The sequence below is a fragment of the Pagrus major genome, chromosome 18, assembly GCF_040436345.1.
Source record: "Pagrus major chromosome 18, Pma_NU_1.0".
In the NCBI taxonomy this organism is placed as follows: Eukaryota; Metazoa; Chordata; class Actinopteri; order Spariformes; family Sparidae; genus Pagrus; species Pagrus major.
This window is the reverse complement of record NC_133232.1, coordinates 11,316,859-11,332,500: the sequence shown is the minus strand read 5'-3', so window position 1 is coordinate 11,332,500 and position 15,642 is coordinate 11,316,859. Positions and strand designations below refer to the sequence as shown.

General features: G+C 40.1%; 1 protein-coding gene across 1 annotated transcript in view; it reads right to left on the bottom strand.

The window, feature by feature from the left end:
- The window catches only part of spdl1 (spindle apparatus coiled-coil protein 1), a 43,064-nt gene that overhangs the window by 16,370 nt on the left and 11,052 nt on the right, over nucleotides 1–15,642 (bottom strand). Inside the window, exons 4-9 of the mRNA XM_073487226.1 lie at nucleotides 14,257–14,451; nucleotides 13,769–13,918; nucleotides 12,695–12,793; nucleotides 12,327–12,437; nucleotides 12,082–12,222; nucleotides 11,854–11,960 (exon numbers count right to left, since the gene is read on the bottom strand). Coding sequence (XP_073343327.1) covers nucleotides 11,854–11,960; nucleotides 12,082–12,222; nucleotides 12,327–12,437; nucleotides 12,695–12,793; nucleotides 13,769–13,918; nucleotides 14,257–14,451 — 803 coding nt within the window. The remainder of the gene's footprint in view (nucleotides 1–11,853; nucleotides 11,961–12,081; nucleotides 12,223–12,326; nucleotides 12,438–12,694; nucleotides 12,794–13,768; nucleotides 13,919–14,256; nucleotides 14,452–15,642) is intronic.

Sequence of the window (15,642 nt, the reverse complement as noted above, 5' to 3'; positions counted from 1 at the left end):
CCCTGGCTTGTCCCCCTATTAGGGATGTCACGATTCTCCAAATCCTCAATTCAATCTGATTTGAAATTTTAAAGTCATGATTCGATGTGGGGTTTTTTTGTTTTGTTTTTTTCTTTCAGCACAGATGGCTATGCCATTTTTAGACTAGTCTAGTCTAGGATCATTGGTTTTATGCCATGATTTCAAAAGATGGTCTACATGGTATAATGAGTGATATAATCTCCATTATTCATTTGCAATGTACCACATTTATTAACAATATAAATGTAACAATAACTTGTTTCACTAGTCAATTGGAAACTAACTGTAAACAAAAGAAGAGAAGTCATAGCCATCGAAGCTGCTATGTTGTTGTGCTACTAGCATGCTGGACCTACTAGTGATTGTTTGTCCTCATTGACGGATTAAAAATAGAGATAGACCGATATGGTTTTTTCAGGGCTGATACCGATACCAATTATTAGTAGTCAAGGAGGCCGATAACCGATATTTGGAGCCGATATTCATTTGCAGTAAAAGGGAAAATATTGGCGTCAAAATTTTGAATAATACAAACTCCAACACTTAACTTCGTTTAAATGCCTTTAAGCATATGTTTATTAAACAGCTTATCAGATTTGCAACATGTTAAAGGTTTTTTTTTATCTTAGACAATAGACATCTTTGTTTTAAAATTCTAACAAAAAGTGCAGGGAGCTCCCAGGCTCAGCAGCATGTCTTATAAAGTTAAATGAAAACTTAAACAAATAAATAGCTCCCTAAAGTTTTCTACAGTAAATAAAGTTTTCCAAAATTTCAATATAACTGAAATGTTAATCTTTCACTTATCTTTGTTTTAAGTTCAAACAAAAACAAAAAGTGCAGGGTGTTCCCAGGGTCAGCAGCATCTCTTATAAAGTTAACTGAAAATTTAAATAAATAAATAAATAGTTCCCTGAAGTTTTATAAAGTAAATAAAACGGAATTAAATAAAATTTGCACAGAAATGTGAGTCTAAAATCAATCAGTGTTTATCATAGGAACAGACAGCTGCCGCTAACCTATTGGGCCTCACAGTAACGTTACTAGTCGTGAGTTGTAGAGTTTCGCTACAGTCTGCTGAGCGTCTAGAGCCAGAGAAGGAGAAAGCGGACCGGTGGGCTAACGTTGCGCTAAAAGCTAATCAGCCTTCACCTCAACGTGCTTCCCTGCAATAAAACTGGACTGAATTGAGTTCATTAGGTTTTTACTCTCTCACTCACACACACACAGACTTCTACTATCACGGACTATTTCCATATCGATATTATCAGCAACCTTGTTTCGAGTGATTAACAAGCACGTCTGGAGGGACTGCGAGCGAGCAGAGCTGCCGCTTATGTTTATATAACGTTAATGGGCTCACAGTAATGTTACTAGTAGTTGTTGGGCATAGAGGACTATGATGTTTATTACAATTTCGGGAGAGTCTGCTGCCTTATGCTGCATTCCAGTTACATGGGAGACCACTTGCCCGAGTTTTTTTTTTTTTTCCCAATGCTTTATTGAAAAGTATAAAAAATAAACAAATGTGGCATGTGTTTCATAGTACATACATTGTGTAAGTATAAGGAGAATGCCAAGTGAACATTATCCAACATTAGTGCAATCAACTCAAAATAAGAACATACACATCAGTGCTTCAATATAACAAATTCAGACCAATTGAAATAAAATTAAAATAAACATCTCAAAATAAATAGTCAAAAATAAAAAATATATAAAATAAGATAAACATTGATTTCATAAGGGGGATTCAAATCAATTTCAAAATTCTTTAAGTTATCATATAATTTTTGTGCCTTCATTCCTGTTAGAAGTTTTAGAGATTTCATGTACATTTTAAATTCATTCATGAAAACAATAAATTTGGGGGATGACTTCAGAACTCTATTCTTGTGGATGAAAAATTTGGCTAGACAAAGGATTACATTGCAACAGAGTTCATCATTTTTGTTTTGCAAGATCATACCGAAAGTGACATCATCTCTAGAGATAAAAGCTGGAAATAATACCATTTTTTGTTTGATCCAATTGTGAATGTTAAGCCAGAATGTTTGTATTATATCACATGAGAAGAAGATATGGTCCGTGGTTTCAATGTCATTTTCACAGAATGTGCATAAATTGTCACCGATATTAAAGCGTAGTCTAAGTAATTGTTTAGAAGGATAAATGTTGTTCATAATTTTAACGTGTGTTTCTTTCATTTTGGGGGGTATAGGAAATGTTAGGTACATTGTTCTTAGTTTATCAATTGATTTTTTATCAAATTTATGTAGGATATTATTTTTGTTTTGTCTGCCGGGGAACAATGATTCAGTAAGGCAGTTTCTTATAAAATGATTGTTACATTTTTTGTCCAGGATTAAAATCCCCTGTATTGTCAATGGGCCCAGTTGTGGTATTATAGGTTGGCGGGCCAATATATTCTTTGTTAGAAATACAAATCCATGAGGAAGTGCTTTTTGTAATTTAATAAAGTCCGATTTGGAAGGGTTGAATTTATGTTTAGTGCAAAATTGTTGATAATCTAAGAGATTACCATTGGCATCCATTAAGTCAACCACAGACCATATATTCCTCTCATACCAATCCTGATAATATAAGGATTTATTTCGGTATAAGACATAGCTATTATTCCAAAGCATAGTGGTGTCGGGTGAAAAATTATGTACATATAGCATTTTCCAATATAATAGAATTTGTCTGTGAAACTCTGATAATGATATAGGTAATTTATCGATATTGAAGTCTGCCATAAGAAGACATTTCAATCCTCCAATCTTATTGAATAGGGAATTTGGAACACAATACCAAAATGAGTTGCTATGTTTGATCCAAGATTTCAGCCAATTAATTTTTAAAGTTCCATTGAGGCAATCAAAATCAATAACATTTAGACCACCATCTTTAATTTCTTTAACCATATTGCTTTTTTTCATATAGTGTGGCTTGTTTCTCCAAATAAAATTCCGATTAATTTGGTTAATAGACTTGATTAGTTTATTTGAAATGGCATTAGAGTAGGCTGGGTAAATACGCCTTGATAAACATTCCATCTTGGTTAGGTAAATTTGGCCGAGTATTGAGAGGTCTCTTTGGAGCCATGAATTTAATTTGGCTTTACTTTCTTTTATTTATTTTTTTCTACATTCAAATATTGACTTTGTTTTTGGTCTTTTGTAAGGTGTACTCCAAGGTATTTAATTTCTGACTTGATAGGGATATTACAGATGTCTTTTAGAGTTGTATCATGAATTGCAAATAGTTCACATTTGTTTAAGTTCAAAGTTAACCCTGAAGCTTTGGAGAATTTTTTAATTTTTTCGATTGTTATTGGAATTTGGTGTCTGTCTTGTACAAATAGAGTTGTGTCATCTGCAAGTTGGCTGATGACAATGTCGGTACCTAAGACATTTACATTTTTTATTTCATTACAATTTTTTATGTAAATTGCTAACATTTCTGTGACCAATATGAATAAATATGATGAAAATGGGACAACCTTTCCCACATTAACATTAAAACTGGGGGTGGTGCCACAAGGTAGTATGACACAGTTGTTGATATTCTGATACAATCCGCCAACTGAATTCCTAAATTTGACTCCAAAACCTAAATGTTCAAGAACTTGGGAGATAAATGGGTGCTCTACGGAATCGAAGGCTTTATAGAAATCTAAAAAGAAAAGAAAACCATCATGTTCAATTTGATTTCTATATTCAATAATGTCCATTACCAGCCTTATATTATTGTGGATTGATCTTCCTTTTAAGAAACCAGACTGTGTTTCTGCAATAAGATTTGAAATTCCTGTCTGAAGACGAGTGGTGAAAATGTAGGTGAGTAATTTATAATCAGAGTTTCTAAGAGTAATAGGCCTTCTGTTTTCTATGAATCTGGGGTCTTTGCCAGGTTTAGGAATTGAGATGATAAGCCCATGTCTCATTGTGGGTGGAAGTATACAAGTTTCAAATATTTCCAGGAATACTTGATGTAGCAGTTTTTTAATATCTTCCCAGAAGTGTCTATAAAAGTCTCCTGTGAGGCCGTCCGAGCCCGGTGCCTTGTTAAGAGATAGGCGGCCAATTACTCTGTCCAGTTCAGTAATAACTTTGGGAATATATTTTTCTACATCCTTTAAGAATGTATGGCAGTCTTCATTAGAGAATTTAGAACTGTAAAGCTGTTTATAGAATTTGAGGATTTCTGAGGAGATTAATTTTGGTTCTGTGATTTCTATATCATTTACTATTAAAGAACTGATGTTATTTTTTCCTTGTCTCCTTTTTTCAAGACCACAAAAATATGCTGAGTTTTTTTCCCCCTCCTCTATCCATTTAGCTCTCGATCTAATGAAGGCCCCTTGTGCTCTTTGAATATACATTTCATCCAGTTTAGGTTGAAGATTTAGTATTTTCTGTTTATCGTCTTCAGTAGGGTTGAGTTTATTGCAGTAAACATTTAATTGTTTGATAATGTCTAGTTCCCTTTTTTATTTTTTTTACTGAATGAGATGGTAAATTGGCGTATTTTATATTTAAGAAATTCCCATTTTTTGACGGGCGTCGTTAGTTCTTCCAAGTTTACAATTTCAGTAATTAGTGATTTAATCTTTTGACAGTAATCATTATTTTTAATTAGACTAGAGTTAAACTTCCAATATTTGTTTGAACAAGTTCTACTGTTGTTAGGCTTCACATTTAGAAAGATAACACTATGATCAGTAAGTGGAGCAGCAGATATATCAGAGCTGATATCATAGGATAGCAAGTTGGTTGCAATTAACCAGTGGTCAATTCTGGATTTATAATTGGAGTTGAACCATGAGAATTTAAATATTCCTGGATTTAAATGTCTCCAAGCATCCGTTAAGCTTTGGTCATTGCAGAAGTTTATAAAAGTGTTGTTTGGATGACTTGCAGAGAATCTGGTAAGAAATTTATCATAAAATTCATCATGGACTAAGTTAAGATCACCACCTATTATAACGTTATCAGTTGAGTATGTTGATTTCATATTATCTAATTGTAAGCCAATTTGTTCTAATAGGTTTTTATTTTCAGTGCTCTCGTTGTACCCATAAATATTGATTAAGATGAATTTGAAATCGTCAAGGGTTAGTATAAGTATCAGCCAGTGACCATTAACATCTGCCACATGAGAGATAACCTGACCTTTGAAATTTTTTAGTAGGATGGCGACCCCTGCTGATCTTGAAGTACCATGGCTGAAATAAACTTTATCTCCCCATTGTTTAGACCAGAAAGTGATATCTTCTATCTTGGAATGCGTTTCTTGCAAAAAAATAATATTAACATTTTTCCCTTTACAAAACAAAAAAAAGCTTTTTCTTTTGGTCATGTCTCTTAGACCCCTTGCATTAACAGACAACAGAGAATCTAAGGATACTGAACCATTATGGTAGCAAAACCTTAAGCATGTCAATTTGCTTATCAAAACTTACTTGCTTGTAGGATTAGAAATCCCATGTTACTTTGATCATGGTATGACTCTCTGTCCATTGATGAAGGCATGGGGGCCTCGGAACATAGTCTTAAGACCTGCCTACCTTGCTTGTTCAATCTTTGGCCATACAGCTTTTCGTGCCTCTCTGTCTTCTTTGGTGAAATCTTCTGCAAAGCGGATGTTGAGCTCCTTGCAGGCTGAGTGATGTTTGGTAGTAGCCAGAGTTCGTCCCTGAAGTGCCTTCCAGTGAACTGCATGATGATCTGGCGAGGACGGTCGGCGTTATTTGGTCCTAGACGAATGATGAAATCCATGTTCTCCTTCCAGTGTGGCACAATCTTTCCGACGATGTCCTTGATGATCTGACGTGTGTTTTCTTATTTTTCTTCATTCAGGCCATTTAGTCTTAAATTCCACCTCCTTTTGTATCTCTCCAACTCTGCAGCTCTCATTTCCAGCTCTGTGGTTTTCTTCTTGAGTTGTTTCACTTCTATTCCCAACTCTTTGTTTTTTTCTTTACATTCTTTGATTTCAGCAGAGTTAAATTCTACTGCTTTTGCGATGCTGGCCATGGTCAGTGTGTTTTGTTTTTGTTCTTTTTTGAAGTCCTCCATCATGTTTTGAAGTGTCCCAATTGCAGCCAGGATAGCAGCATTTCAAGCATTTTCGGCACGGGCTCCTGCAACCGTGTTCTCCTCTCCTCTTTGTTTTTTCTGCGGAGTTGGTGGCTTAGAAGGCGATGTTAGATAGTTTTTTGTGCCTTTGGCGTTTGTCTCCATGTTCTCTGGACCGCAGTAGTCATGTTGTAGGAGAGCGCGAGCTTTAGCGTTAGTGCTAGCTTTAGCCATGTAGTTTTTTGTGTTGTTAAATGTCCGGGACTACTTACTGGAAGTTGAGCAGCTTTAACTTGACTTTAGTACTTTTCACATCGAACAGAGACAAGTTTTGTAAGTTTTGAGTCCGCATTTATGTTTTGAAGGTTTTGCTACTCGGAGCAGTTTACAGCGTGTCTGCTCCCTCCGCCATCTTGCCCGCAGCCACCACTCGCCCGAGTTGCTCTTACGCGAGAGCGTGTCGTCATTTCCTGGCTTGTAGCACAAATAGCGTTCCCGTTTGTCTCGCTACACGACGAGTTGGAAGAACATGGACGCCATCAGGGTAGTAGCCTCTTTAGCAAACCAGCTCGAAAACAAAACTTTACATTGTATTGCACGCACAGCAAGACCGTAAGTGTAAGAGCATTTAAAACGACCAACTTGGTACAAATACAAAGAAAATACATCAATTACGGGCGCAGCCATCTTTGTTTGACGAGTCGTTTGTCTATCCTCGCTCAACTCGGTGTACTCTCAGGAGCACCAAGTCGGACAGTGGATATTCCGACCAAAAGGGGGCGTGCCTCGGTGAAATGTCGCGAGACAGCTGCGAGATTTCCCACTTCGCAAATCGGGCGAGTGGTCTCCCATGTAACTGGAATGTAGCATTAACTTACCTTCGAAACCAAACCCCCAGGAACAGCGCCGGGCTTTGAATCCAGTTTTACGTGGTGGCCAAACAGTGGAATTACAACTTCCGGGTCCGTCACGTGATGCACACTGGCCCAAAAAGACTTTTTCCCATAGACTTACATTGTGAAAGACACGTCTGTAAATCAGCGGATAATTTCTTTTGAGTGTCACAACCCCCGTGAAATGACTCGTTTTACTAGCAGAATTTGATCCATTCGGTCCAATAACATTTCTAAAGTCTAGAAGAGCCGCACGATTGAATTGTTTGATCCCCATTCAAGTTAGCCCGAAGTGCTAACTCCCGCCAGCCGGCGGAAGTCTCTGGTACGCACGCTCCGGGAGGCGGGGTTAAAGGAAACGCTAGTGCGCCTGCTCTATGGGCCAGACACTGCTGATTGGCTGTTACCCGTGCCGTGGCTCTGCGTGTAACCACAGCGTGTAACCAATCAGATGGTGCTGTGGGTGGGACAATGCTGGAGACAGAGTAGTGACAGCAGACAGAGAGGCGCGGCTGCATCAGAGCCAAAATAACCCAGTTTTAAGTTGATCTCTTATCGGCCGTCGGATTAAAAAAAAAGGCCGATGCCGATATGCGTCAAAATGCCGAATATCGGCGCCGAGACTTCGCTGTGGCGACAATGCAGAGTGTGAAAGGGTTATTGACTGGCCCTCTCATTCCCCTGACCTAAATCCAATTGAGCACCTATAGGACGTAATGTATCGGCCACAGACTGTCCAGGAGCTCACGGATGTCCTGATCCAGGTCTGAGAGGAGATCCCCCAGGGACACATTGTGATTTCAATTATTTACTTAAAGGGGACATATTATGCAAAACTCACTTTTTCCTTGCTTTAGTATGTATATTTGCGTATCGGGAGTGCCTCCCCACCCCTTAAGCATGATTTTTCGACAACTAAGTCAATATTTTGTACCTGCCGGAGTCAGGAATTGAGTCTCTAAACGAGCCGTTTGGATTTCGACCGGATTGTGACGTCACAATCCGGTCTTTTGCATACTCCAGCCCTCGCGCTGGCTATCTCCTCCCACACTACGCCAGCTACCTGAACGAGGATCCGCCATTTTCTCGTTCTCGCTTCACTTGTACGCGACAGCCTGACCGCTACCATGTACAACCCGAAAGCCAAGCACTGCTGCTCTGTCGTCGGATGCACGGATCCTCCTGTTTCGCTACATGGCCTCCCTACCAAAGAGGATATCAGAGCGAAGTGGCTACATTTTATTTATCAGGGAAACGTCCCAGCTTCAGTGAGCAAAAGCGTTATGGTCTGTGCCAGTCACTTCACGCCGGACTGCTTCAGCAACCAGGGTCAGGACTGGACGCTGGACTGGCAACAAGATTGTCCCTTAAAAGATGGATCCATACCCACTGTCAATGATGGAACTGTAAGTATTTAAAAAACAGTGTAGTTTGTGTTACTTAGGCCGTTTAGCACATGGGCTAACGCTAACCGTCGATGTAAATATGAGGCTGAACTAAGTTATCAACGTTGGGCTTACTGGCCGTAGTATTCACGATAATGTTAATGTTACCAAACGTTAATTTGTCATATCAGCACTCTTTTAAAACATGACAGTGAATTGAGAAAATGAATTAGGATATTGAGATTTTATCACTTCTAACCGGCCGGTGAAACACTGCTTGGCCGTGAACAAGCAGAGGAGACGGGGTGAAATGTCTCGGTTGTTAGCGGACGGTGAGCTGCTGTTCCGCCGTGAACAAGCAGAGGAGATTGTATGAAATCGTCTCAGTTGTTCGCGGACGGTGAGCTGCTGTTCCGCCGTGAACAAGCAGAGCAGATTGTATGAAATCGTCTCATTTGTTCGCGGACGGTGAGCTGCTGTTCCGCCGTGAACAAGCAGAGCAGATTGTATGAAATCGTCTCAGTTGTTCGCGGACGGTGAGCTACGTTAATTCATTAGCATGTTGTGCTAAAGGACAGTGACCTGCACGTTACCTGCAGTAAAGCAATCACTACTTTGTTTTGGAGCCAGAGACAGGGGTTACCTGCTACATGTCTGCTGTGCTACTATCAGTTATATGCAGGCATGGACACAGAAAAGTTGCTTCGCAAATGTGTATAGCTCGTTGCCATGGTCACGCGATGCCGTCCTCACGTCTTCCGCCCGGCAGGAAGAGGTGGGCGGCGCACGCAGTAGCTCATTAGCATTAAAGGGAAAGGCACTCAAACCGGCCACTTAGAGCAGGGCTGTGAAACTGGTGTGTAAACAACCCTGCTGTGCTCAATCCTTCTCATTTTCGACCAAAGCATGTTACTGTCATTCCATTTAGACATCAAGGAACCGTGTCAACAAGCAGAAATGAGCATAATATGTCACCTTTAATGTAATTTTGAGTCCAGACCTCAATGGGTTCATGATTTTGGTTTCCACTCAATGTTGTTCAACATTTTGTTCAACAAATTATACTATGTACATTAGGCTTTACACGATCAGGATTTTTGGGACCGATCACCGATTAGTGAGTTTAAATAAACCAATCACCGATCCGATCACGTGAGGGAGCAATTTGTGTATTTAAATAACTTGTTAATTTACTGTATATACTTATGTACTGTTTACTGAGTATCAACAAAAGTATTCTCAAGCATTTTTGCCAATGTTTAACAATCTTTGCCATGCCCCAAACTGACAGAGATGCATAGGTAAAACATCAATGACCTCTAGAGGGCATTCAAGGACTGGCCAGACATAAGTTCAAAGTTCAGTCAGGTCAAACCAAAATAACTTGAGACAGAAATAATGGGCGCAACAACTTACTGCGTGGATCAAAGTGTGCCATCAAACGTTGAAATACGGGGTTCTCCACAATATTAAATGGCAGGTCGGCCAGCACAATAAACTCCATAAGTTTCCTTGTGCCACCCCTTGCCTTCTCACTGTCACGGCTATACGGACGGGTACTGTCTATAGTAGTTTGCTTTAGCATCCGTTTCGGTGTTTATCTTTTTCCACGCTCAGTTTCTTGAATCCAGGTGCCTGATTAAATTTGTCGCGTTGGGGCATTTTGCAGATGCTCCCCCACGAGGTACTCTAGTGTTGTACGGATTGCGGGACGGGTGGCTTGGGTTGTGTCTGTCTCATTTGCTATGGGTGGGGGTCCCGCACCGCCGGCGTGTTTGTTTGAATCCGACAGCTAATGATTCAAGATTCAAAAAACTTTATTGTCCGTCACATCGTGACAGGCCTCAAAACTATCTGTTGGGTTCGGGCAGGCGTGTCGGTGGTGTGGAGCTTCTTTGGAGTGGGTGGGACGGGTGGGACACAGGCCGTCTGCAATCTATGCAACGGGAGCATCTGCACAGAGTTTCAGCACGACAATGATGTCATTGATCGGATCGGCGAATTAAGACATTACAGCCGATCTCACAAATTGCATAAAATGCAAAATATCGGCCGATCCGATATAGCCGATCAGATCGACGGAAAGCCGATGGTGGAAAGGTACATCAGTAAAGATTTTCAACGGGAAAAATTTGTTCTTAAGGATCTGATGCGTGTTAAAGTGTTCCCTTAATTTTTTGTGCAGTCGATATTCACACCCATGTCTATGGAGTATGCGCTAATAATAGTACGCTCTAATATACATACACACCTGTGCATGCAGCGCACCTTTAGCGGAGATAACAGATAACCTCCTCAGGTGACAGCTCAATAAGATTAAACAAAATAAAAATGAAACATTATGTGAATCTGATGCAATTACAGTGAACAACCAGTAGGATAACGTCCGAACATACCTGTATGGCCATTAAGAGTTCAAAACGAGCAATCAATCCAGTTCAGTAACCATGGATACTCAGTCCTGTGCTGCCAGGAAGTCCGCTGCTGCATCTGGTGAGGTGAAGGAATGGGATCTGTTTTGTACAGACACTTTAAGAGTCGCTGGATACAGCATGGAATATGACATCCGTTTTGTCACTGTATCAAACTTCTTATGCTGCTGAAGCACATCTTGAGAAATGTCCTGGAAGAAGGAGATCCTGTTGACCTGCTACTTGACTCTCCTCACGGGTGGCCCACAGAACGACTTCTCTGGCGCTGAATCTCAGAAAGTGGACCAGGATATGTCAGCTGCGTCCATCGTGATGGGCTTGTTTCAATTCAAATCCAAAATCCACATCAGGTCTAGTTTTTCTGCAAGTATGGCAAGTACAATACTGTTTAAGTCCTGTTGTTCAGCATTTTCTGGTATACCTCCGCCTCCCTGCATCTTCCAAATACGTAACTTTATCCTGGAGTTTAAATTTGATGTGGCGGAGTCTATGCTAGCACCTTGGCTATTGCCATCGTCCTCCAGGTTAGAAATCCTGGTTTCAGCCTCTGACATCCTTGCTCCAAGCTTCTCTACAGCAGTTTGAAGTGCTTCCAGACCAGTTTTTATACTGCTCACATCTGCTGCAATCCCTTGCAAGAGGCCCTTGATGCTGGACAGTTCAAATTTGGTGTCGTCGAGTGTTGCTGGCCCACTGCCTTGTGCGTCCATCTTGTCCTCAATCACGTTCTTTTTTGGATGTCTTGATGGTCGAGGTGGATTTTGCTTCAGCTCCTGCGACATATTTGCATACAACACTATCTGAGAATATTTTAGCAAAGTCTGATCCAGTTTTGTGGCTATAGTATGAGGGTAGGGTAGCTCAGCTGAACAGAGCAAAAGGCTATGCGGCCATGTTGGTCTCTCGCCTCACTGAAAGTCCAACGCGATTTTTCTATGTAACGGTGCTTTTAGTACAAGCTTCTTTCACATGAAACAGCATCCCTAGGAACAAGCCAAACTGATGATTCAGTAAGGCACAGTACTGCAGTTCTACTCACACAGTGTTGTTGAGCTTCATTTTGAGCAGGTCAGTGTAGTACGTCTCGTCGTAGCCGTCACCAGTTTCTGCTAGAGCAGGATTAGCTGGCTGAGACTTCAACATCATCTATACAGACACACAGCATTTATTTTTATGTACAGCATCTGTTTATTCGATTTTTACTTCAGTATGCCTCGTCTACCAACAGTGTTGCTTTCCTTGTTGATATAACACTTGAAGCGCTCACCTCCACCTTCTCCAGTCTCTGCAGTTTGGTCATCAGATTTTGGATCTCTCCATTTTTCTCCAACAGCATTGACTGGAGCCTCTCCAGCTGTGCAGGATCAGCTCTAGAACCCTGCAGCTGCATCAGAGTCGCTATCTGGACCTGCACAACATGCATATCCATGTTTTCGTTCAAGTTACAGACACATAACAGTTTATGTTAAGAGCTCATGTATTAGTCCAGTTTCCCTTCACAACACACAGTACCTTCATGCGCTGCAGCTGCTGTTTGCTGAAGGCGTGTTGTTTCTGCAATGACTGATACTGGACCTTCATAGAGATGAGCTGTCTCTCCATCTCAGCACGCTTATCCTCCAGCTGCAAACAAAAAGTTAACACACTAACTAAAATTTTATTTATAGTTCAGTTAACCTTGTTTGGCACATATTTAGGTGCATCACGGTGTTCTCAACTGTATAATGTTAAAAGTTAAAGAATTATTGTCAATATGGAGATTTTGAGACTGGGGACATTCTCAACATTTTAAGGTAAGTTTAGTTTAATTTAATTTAGTCTTCCACTCCAGCAAAGACAATTTGTTTCCTGAATTGTTTGTAGCACCAGTTAGTTTTTACCTCAGCAAACAGGGAGTTCCCTTTGCTGTTAGGATCCTGAGCCTGCTGCAGAACCTGGTCCAACTGAATCTGGAGGTCTCTGTTCACTTCACGAGCTTTCTGCGGAGAGACGTACCACATGAACATACAGTAGGTCCCTTTTCACACTGTAATTATTATTTCCATGATGTATTAGCAGACTAATGCTTTAAAACGCAACAGCAGAGTAGAAAAATAGAATAGAGAAGTTCCTCTTGTAACATAATTTAAAAATCTGTGGATGTTCACCATGGCCAGGTGGTGGATATACATAAAGTAACAAGGTTTAACATCACTTTACATATAAAGTAAACTATTCAGCATAGGCAGTTTCAATCAATATTCAGCCACATTAATATTCAAATCTGCTTTCAATGGCCTATAATGATAAAACTTGATGACCAAAAGTGTATTAATGTGAACATAAACATAATCATGACCAAAGTTAATTAAATCTACGTATTTTAGCTATAAACTTTAGTTAAAGCTGCTACATAAAACTTTCATTTTCTATTGATTCAGCGCCCCCTGTGGCGAAAGCATTATGAGCATGAGCTGCCTTGTGTCTAAATTTTCTTTTATCTGGCGAGCATGTGCATTACTTTTGGAAGCAAGTGAAACAAAGACACAACATCATTTTAATACTATTTTACTAATTTACACACAGCTGTTATTGTACAATACATTACCTCATTGTCTTGCAGGATGTAATATATCTATTTGTGGCTATGTAAGATTAGTTACTGTAATATGACAATGATGAAAAAAAGTAAACTTTGTTTTAGTGCTGCTAGGTTATGTAAGCCTACAACTTACAGATTGGTAGCTTGGTAATAGTAATTTTTTTGAGAAAGCTAAAGTTATCAACACTACTAATGTTATGATTTCGAGGGGAATCTGACCTGGTGACAGGCATTAATAGTAAAGTTTATAGAAAAAGCTAATGTCCTTCCTGATGGTGTCTTTTGCTTATATAGGTCATATAGAGGCAAAATCATTAAATTAAGACTGTTTCAGTGAAAATCTTTTGGTACATTTAAACAGTGGTATACTTACCTCTAATGCATTAAAACAGGAAACAGCCTCCTTCTCCCTCTCCTCTTTCTCCTCTGTGATTCGCTCCAGGTGGCGCTTCAGGCTGTTATTGGTCAACTCCAGCTGCTGCTCTCTGTACTGAGACTCCTGCAGTTTCTGTTCCAACTCCACCTGGAAGACACACACACAATATAAACATCATTCACCTGGCTTGGTAATGTAAGTTCGCTTGATGGTGGAAGGCGAGGACACCTTACGGAATGTTGGCACGTGAAAAAAAAGCATAAGTGGATGCCATCTGAGGTGATCTACTGGACCGATTCCAAAACTTTTTTGAAGTATGTATCATTTACACAACACCACATGTAAATATAGGGACCAGGCTTAAAAATACCAGAATTCCCATCACAGATTAAGATTAAATTCTCACTGAATATCAGAAACTGTACATAAGAGAAAACAAAGGATTGTCAACGCTTGGTTTTAGCAGTTACTTCTCCCCCCCACACCTTAATGCTTTCCAGCTCCATGATCTTCATCTGCACCTCCAACATCTCAGATGTCATAGAGGTGTGGTTGGGTTCGTTCAGTGCTCGCAGCTCCTCTATCTTGTTTTTCAGGGTCTCAGTCTGCCCCTTGAGTTTGTGTTTCAGCTGTATCTCATTCAGCTGGGATTCCTCCAGGGCTGACTGCAACCTCAACATCTGAGAACAAATACAAGAAGACACCTACATCACAACATCTACCATTACTGTTCGTAATTAACTGCCTTGATATGGTTTGGAGATACTGATCATAAAAGCATATACAATAATTTGCTAGATTCTTGATTCCACTACTTTAGTGCCACAATGTTTCAGTCTTTGAAGTGCTTAGAAATATCTTACCTTTAGAGGTGTTTGCTTGACAATCAATTCAAATTAATTTTTTCATTCTATTTGATTATTGTTTGCAAACATACAAATAAGCAAATTCATCTCTTAGCTGTCTTAGCAGCAGTGTTCTTTTCTACAGAGATGAGAAAGTCAACTAAAGTTTGGACCTGGTGATTGCAGCAAGGGAGAGAGAGAGATTTCACATATTAAATGAGGTGAATGGCAATTGAGCAAACAACTATTTCCTATGTAAAGATATAGTGGAGTAAAAATGTCCTGAGCAGAGAGTGACATCACACTCCCTTCTCTGTGCTTTAGTATTAGGGATGTAACGATGTACTGAATTTTGTCATATTGCGATAAAAAAAATGCTGTGATACCGTTGTGGGACTGTGACGATATCTAACCTATTATGTGGTTATTTTGCTTGTCAAGTTCATGGGTCTAACAAGGGAAATCAGTATGAATGTATTTTATTGCTACTTTCCTTACTGTTCTGTTTGACCAGCAGAGGGAGCAATCGTACTGCTCAAGAAGACAGACTTTCTCTCATAAGGTCTGCCCTACTCCACCTCTGATTGGTTGGCTTTGGCGGTTTCCTTTTCAATGCTTGACTCAAATTGTTGGCTAACATAGATGTCTGATGTCTGTTTTTGGCAGTGTCTGAGCTGGAGTAACACTCTGCCCTCTTCACTTATTCTCCGGAGCCACTTTTTGCTGCAAGAGTGACTCTAGGCTTGTTAGGTGGAGCAAGCAGGCCAACTGTCCGCACGGCAGGCTGCCGTGCCACTGCTCCGCCACCCGTCCTGTCTGCTTCATCCAACGTGCCCAAAGAGACCGCAGCTGCAACAGCCAGGCGGTGTGTTTACCAGCAGTTAAACTGCGGCTCACAATCCTCTGCATCTGCTCTGCCGCTGGCTGTTTTTACAAACCAATCACGAGAAAAACACAACGCCATTATCACCTGACAACCACTGAATATACAGTTAGGAAATAATAACGTTTAAGTAATGCTGACTG